The sequence below is a fragment of the Lipophrys pholis genome (assembly GCF_963383615.2).
Source record: "Lipophrys pholis genome assembly, chromosome: 9".
Classification (NCBI taxonomy): Eukaryota; Metazoa; Chordata; class Actinopteri; order Blenniiformes; family Blenniidae; genus Lipophrys; species Lipophrys pholis.
The window spans coordinates 15153320-15160289 of record NC_137639.1 but is presented as its reverse complement, the minus strand read 5'-3'; the positions used below and the strand labels follow the sequence as shown (position 1 = coordinate 15160289).

At 44.5% G+C, this 6970-nt stretch overlaps 1 protein-coding gene across 1 annotated transcript; it reads left to right on the top strand.

Annotated features, from left to right (window-relative positions):
• Positions 1–633: 633 nt before the first annotated feature.
• mtcl3 (MTCL family member 3) lies at positions 634–5640 on the top strand (the record flags this gene model as incomplete). Its single annotated transcript, XM_080471112.1, has 10 exons — positions 634–1437; positions 1626–1850; positions 1957–2115; positions 2800–2871; positions 3233–3552; positions 3713–3872; positions 4364–4433; positions 4605–5151; positions 5272–5401; positions 5530–5640. The coding sequence occupies exons 1-10, from the start codon at positions 694–696 to the stop codon at positions 5638–5640; spliced, it is 2538 nt and encodes an 845-aa protein (XP_080327238.1). The 5' UTR covers positions 634–693.
• Positions 5641–6970: the final 1330 nt, after the last annotated feature.

The following is a 6970-nucleotide window of genomic DNA, read 5'->3' as shown; positions in this document are numbered from 1 at the left end:
TTGCTGGTGGCTTGTTTGAGGCAGACCTTGTGTTTCTGAAGCTTTTAAAACCTGAGGACCATAAAATAAATGCAGAAACAGTGAAAAGTACGTGTTGCCCTTCGCATTTGGCACTTTTGTAGCTCATCCTCCTGTTTAAGTAATGAGTCATCGGGCATGTTGGGTCTATAAGGATGATGGCTGACAGGAAACGGAGAGCTGGTACCAGCCTTTGTTTCTGCTGGATCACATCTTGGGCTTCTCAGAAGCTCTTTTTTCGTTTTTTTTTTCTTCTTTTCTTTCTCTCTGTCAACTAGACGAGTAGCGCTGTTTAATTGCCCGGGTCCTGATTCAGGAATAATGGCCATGGCTCTCTTGTTCTCGCCCCCTGCCCACCCTCCGGGCACATGTGACGCCAATGTCTGCCCTAATTACCCAACCTGCAGCTGATCTCTGTCAAGTATCAACAAACAGGCCTGGGTGGGCAACTTGATTACTGGTGGACCTGATGACATACTTTGCTCTTTGTGCAAAGCATCTTTTCTCATGGAGGCGAATCAGATTTGGCCATTTTTGCTTTTCTGACATGGAAAGATTATTTTTTTATTTTATTTTTTTAGCCATGCATGTCTAAAATAATGTTTTCTCTTCCAGTATGAGGGGTATTTGTGAAGGAGATGGGTGACACTGAGGATCAACTTAGCCTCTGACACCATGATGAACCCATCATCTGCCGACTCATCGCGGCAGCCAGACAATAGCAGCCGGAAGCAGCAGCAGCAGCAGCAGCGATCATCGTCTCCGGCCGGACAGAAAGACAGCGGATCTAAAGCGACGCAGAAGGCCAGCAACCCGTCTAAACCCGTCTCATCAAAGCAAGGGGGAGGCGGAGGAGGTGGAGGTAGAAACAGCCGGGGTCATTCTCCAGTTTCCACGGGCAGGGAGCGTCCAGCCGGCGGCGCTCCACCGATCAGAGGCGCGGCTGCTGTCCAGGCTGCCGGTGCTGAAAGTCCGACGCTCAGCAGGCCCGCGGCCGCGGAGAGAGCCGCGGCCCAGGCGGCGGAGGACGCCGATGCATCCTGCCCTCCGAACCGCGTTGTCTCCGACCAACCCTGCGCGTCCAAATCCCCCAAACTGAGGAGCAAAAACCCGAGAGGAGGAGGAGGAGGAGGAGGGGAGGCCGCCGCGGCGAGCAGCGGCAAGAAGAGCTCCAAGAGCACCGTTGGCTGCGGACCGGGTTTCTGGAAGGAGGGATGCTTGCAGTCCGAGCTGATACAGTTTCACTTGAATAAGAGCTTGGGGAAGAAAGGGACGAAGATGCAGACGAAATCAGCATCTCCACCGGCCTCCGAGCCGGAGCTGTCCCCCGAGCCAGAAAAACCCCAGATGGTCCCACAGCCAGACCAGACCCTGAATGATGAGCTCGAGAGACTTGAGGATGAAAACGACGATCTAAAGGTAAAAAACAATATGGTTGAATTTCATATGCTTCATAGTGAAATATTTAATTTTGTGTGCGCAATAGTGGCACCTGTTGTGCTTGCGCGCAGCCTGCATGATTGGATAATTTAGGCTAAAGCTTCTGAACAAATGTCCTGAGAGGATGAACAGAGGCGAGTCTTCCCTGTTTTTCTTTGTTCTGCTAGACTGAAATTGAGGAGATGCGTGCAGAGATGGATGAAATGCGAGACACCTTCTATGAAGAAGATGCATGTCAGCTTCAAGACATGCGCAGAGAGCTGGAGAGGGCTAACAAGAACTGTCGGATCTTACAATACCGCCTAAAGAAGGCTGAGAGAAAGAGACTTAGGATCACAGAAACTGGTCAAGTGGATGAAGAGCTGCTGAGAAGCCTGGAGCAAGACTTGAAGGTGAGAGCTGATTACCATCCATATCCTGATTATCATTAATAACCCTGTCTGTGTAATCCTCATTCATTTTTTTCCTCCGTTCATTTCTTTTTGGAACATTTCCCAGGTGGCAAAGGATGTGTCTGTACGTTTGCACCATGAGCTGGAAAATGTGGAGGAGAAAAGGACAAGGACAGAGGATGAGAATGAGAAGCTGAGGCAGCAGCTGATAGAGGTTGAGGTCACCAAGCAGGCACTGCAAAATGAACTTGAGAAAGCCAAAGAGGTGAGGGGCTGAGGTGGTTCATGTTTGTTCCACATTCTGTAAGAGTAATGTAATATGAATTGTTGTCTGTCCATCCACACAGTGGCTGAATGCATTTACTAGCATACTATATATTCAAAAAACAATGTCGTGTAATAGTGTGAATATGTGTACAAAGTTCTACGATGTATTGAAAATAACAAAAACAGTATCAACTAAAGACCAATATCATACTGTACATATAACTTATAGTTTGTGGTGGGATTTAATCCTGTAATGTTCCCATTGCTGTGAGATCTAAAAATCTAAGAGGGTTAAAAACAAAACAAAATCAAGCCCATAAAATGTGTTCAGCCACAACGCCAGCAGTATCCTGTTCACAGTCACTGGAGCTGTTCCCACTATGCTGCACAAACATCACAGATTTATGTCTTTATGCGCTGTTAAGATTTGCAAGATACAGATTTGTGAACACTGACATGTTTATGTTTATGTTATTTTCAGTTTACTGTTTGAAAATACACATTAACTGAGAGGAGTCTGATTTAAATTTTAATATCATATCGTAAATATTCTTGAGGGTGAGTTTAAGCAGTGAGGGTTTTCCATAAGTGAGTCGACAGCGTTCCATAAATCTGGATGATATCACTGCCTTCCCTGAGAAAACAGTGAGCTGATCGTGATGTAACCAATGTTTTCCTGCAGCTTTCACTAAAAAGAAAAGGAAGCAAGGATGTGCAGAGAGCAGAGAGAAAGACTCCACAAACCCCAGTTGAGGTGAGTCAGCCCCTTGATTAGATTATGAACTCTGGTGAGTATGTTTAATAACAACCCTATTTTACAATGGAATTTTCAAATAAAAATGAAATGAACTATGCAGAACTGGGCATCAGATCCATAATTTATACAACGTAGTGTATCAAGCGAAACATGGAAAAACAGATTGTTATATTGTTACAAAATGTTCTGGGGCATTCCAAAGTTCCAGGAATTCAGAGTGTTAAGCCTGCTACCAAAGTAAGTCGATTTTATACGCTGAAACTACTTTGCTCTGGAATCTCATATAATTTTTGGCTAAATACACAAAAACACAGGACTGAAACCACACAGTAGGTAAACATGTTTCTTCACTTCACAGGAAGAAAATGACGATCTGAAATGCCAGCTTGCCTTCATCAAAGAAGAAGCCGTCTTGATGAGGAAAAAAATGGCAAAGATTGACAAGGAGAAGGATCGACTGGAGCAGGAACTGCAGAAGTACCGCTCCTTCTATGGGGACGTGGACAGCCCTCTGCCTAAAGGTGAGGCCGGAGGGCCTCCCACCACCCGCGAGTCTGAGCTGAAGCTCCGTCTGCGTCTCGTGGAGGAGGAGGCGAACATCCTGGGAAGGAAGATTGTAGAACTGGAGGTGGAGAACAGGGGGCTGAAGGCTGAGCTGGATGACATGAGGGAGGACAGGTACTGTACTCTCGCTCAATTGTTTAAAACGCTGAACTGGAAAGAATCCTTTTTTTTTTTTTTATTTCCGCTCTGGCAGAGTTAAATATCCAAAGTGTAACAATGACAAAATTCTTGAATTATTTCTTTGGGAGTTGGATGATCTTTTCTTCTTTCTTAGTCTGGCTGCAGCAGGAGTCGATGGCTCCAGCATTGGAGGTCAACAGAGCAGAGAGCAGGGCGAGGCCCTGTCTGAACTGAGGCAACAGCTTCAGCTGGTGGAAGATGAGGCAGAACTTCTCCGCAGGAATTTAGCAGATGTCGAAGAAGAGAATAAAAAGGTCGGTGACATAGAATGCTTTACAAACCTTAACGCTCAAATGTTCACTGTGAAAGTTTAAATCATAATAATTGAGAAATAAATTCAAACACTTTTTTAGTATTGGATTTGTTATAAGGAAAAGACTTGTTAGCAGCAGTTGTCCAACAAATGTTAACATTAACATATTGTAGCAACAGCAAGGCGTGCAATAAATACCTGAGACTTTATTGGAGAACCTAGAACTCTGATTTATTAACAAGTCTGACACACATCTAATTGGGGTAATAAACACAGCAGGTAACAGAATCATAACAGAAACACAAAAACTAAAGCATAACCACAATTAGCCCTGAGAAAAGTCCTGGGAAATCCCATCCCATAAGTCCTTGCATTATCCCATCTGGCAGCGCCGCCGGCATCCCACAGTCGCCACTACAATATAATACCTTATATTGTAGAACACCGTGTTATTCAACAAGCAATTCAACTAACACGTGGTTCTATCTCCAGGTGACCAGTGAGCTCAATAAACTGAAATACAAAGCCGGATCTCATGAACCTGGATCAAGACATGGAGGAGGTTTGTGGTTTCTCAGTCTCTGGGAGTCATCATAAGGTCATTGTTGAATGTTGTGTATCACATCTCTTAAGATGAACACTATGTATGAGAAAAAAAAGTAAAGGCGTTAAGTATTAGTGTCTGATTTTCAGAGATTATCTGCTTTTCATTCCTGCTGTTTTTGACCCCCAGGTGGAGTTGACTCAGCTAAAATGGAGGCTCTCCAGGAGGAGCTGAAAGCTGCTCGCCTGCAGATCAATGAACTGAGCGGCAAAGTCATGCAGCTTCAGTACGAGAACCGAGTGCTGCTTTCCAACATGCAGCGCTACGACCTGGCCTCTCACCTGGGAATCCGCAGCAGCCCGCGGGACAGCGACGCAGAGAGCGATGGAGGGCGGGATGATGACACCCCGTCGGCCTCAGCCTCTTCCCCTCGCCTCCTTCCACCTCATCGCAAGCGCGAGGGCCCAATTGGAGGGGAGAGTGACTCAGACGAGGTGAGGAACATCCGTTGCCTCACACCGACGCGTTCCCTTTACTCACCAGTGGATAGCCGTTTTTTATCCAGAAGCCTGAAGGACCGGCAACATATGATAGACATCCGCATCGAGGCGGAGAGGCTGGGCCGGACCATCGACAGGCTAATCGCTGACACCAGCACTATCATCACAGAGGCTCGGGTATATGTCACCAACGGGGAGCTGTTTGCCAGGCTCGATGAGGATGATGAAGGTGGCAGGTATGTCATTCGTACAATCGATTACAGTCTGTCTCCCACTTTGTCTGTCTTTTAGAGTTTTTTTTAAAAGAATGTTTATCACTGAAACAACAGATTCCAACTTGTGTCTTTTCTCCACAGGATCCGGGAACATGAGCTGCTCTATCGGATCAACGCCCAGATGAAAGCTTTCAGGAAGGAATTGCAGACCTTCATAGACCGGTTGGATGTCCCCAAACAGGAAGACAAACAGGCAGAGGAGCCGCTCTCTGTAAGCTCATGCAATCCCACAAATGAGTCACTTTGTGGTATCTTATGCTCTTTTTTTAATCTAATTACCTTGCCTTGTCTTTCTGCTCTTCGTTCTCATCTTCTTTCCTTTCCATTTGTTGCATCAAGATGTTTCAGCCCATTATTTTGCTGATCCTCATTCTTGTTCTCTTTTCCTCACTCTCTTATGCCACCATTTTTAAATTGGTATTTCTTTTCACCCTATTCTTTGTTCTGTGAAGCACATGTTCAGCATCATATTATGTACATTGTTATTGTTTCCTTTTGACTTGTTCATTCATTTTATTTCTGTTATGTTAATCACATCATGTAAGGTCACTCAAGGTACAGGACATTATCATTTTCCAAGTATGACCCAGGACACTCATCAACTCAGACACTTTCAACATTTACTGGAGACCAACCATCTCACAGCTACTGTACATTGTTAGGTGAGTATGTCATAATACTAACTAATAATAATAAATCTTCCTTTAATGAGTGTGTGAATGATATGATAGAACGCTTCTGTGCAGTCTATAATAATACATGGAAACCAAAGATGTTTACTTTCAACCAGAGGAGTTATCAGCAGCAGGAAGTGTGTGCAGGGTATATAGCTTCATTTAAAAACAATGTGGAAACAACCCACTGTTGCTACTAGGGTGAAGAATGTATAATGTTGCTAAGAGATCAAAATCTGTTTTCCAAAATGTGAAGAGCTGGAAACCACCACGTCTGAAACATATACTGGAGATCCAAAAGTAACCCAGATTTATGCCATTATGTTTGCACTCATCATCAAACATTTACATTCATATGTTTGACTTTTTCATGTGACTGTAGTAAAAGGCTTTAACGGACCTTTGAGGAGCAGGCTAGATTATATAAATACTTCTTTTGTGTCATGGTTGCAGGTTAAGGGAGTGCACACTGACTATACACAGGCTCAAACACACACAGTAACAGTGGTGCAGCCTGACTATTGAAAAAAGGCTTATAAGTTCCTCTGAGGCAACTATAATGAGTCATGACTAAATGTCAACATAATCTGTAACAAATCATGGACATGTCCATTAGGGAATAGGGCATTGGTACTTGATTTGGGTGACATTACATCCATTATTTTATGGAAAGAAGCCCTCAGGTAGGTCTGAATAAAGCCAAACAAAAATGTGTGCACAGTGGATCTGTTTAACCGATGGAGCTGACCACCAGGACGAGGAGGACTCGGTCCACTTCTCTCCAGCCCACCGGTGGGATGTTTTACGTCACATATTAGAGCCAGCTGTGGAGGCAGAGAGGAGGAGAGACTGTGAAAGGAAGGGGAGTTCTTTTTTTAAATATTCCAGTTAATGAAAGCATCGTTTCAGCTGAGGGTCGTCGCTCTCCGGTTGTTTTTATTAACTAAGCCACGACATTCCGGTCCAGGCATTAGTTTAGCTACTCTGAAGGCTGAACTGCAGACTGGATTTCAAAGGGGACATCTCACATCAACTTTCAGGATCATACTAAAAGAAAAGGTAAAAAGATTGTAACTTCAGTCAAGCAGCATGTGGTTAGCCAGCGC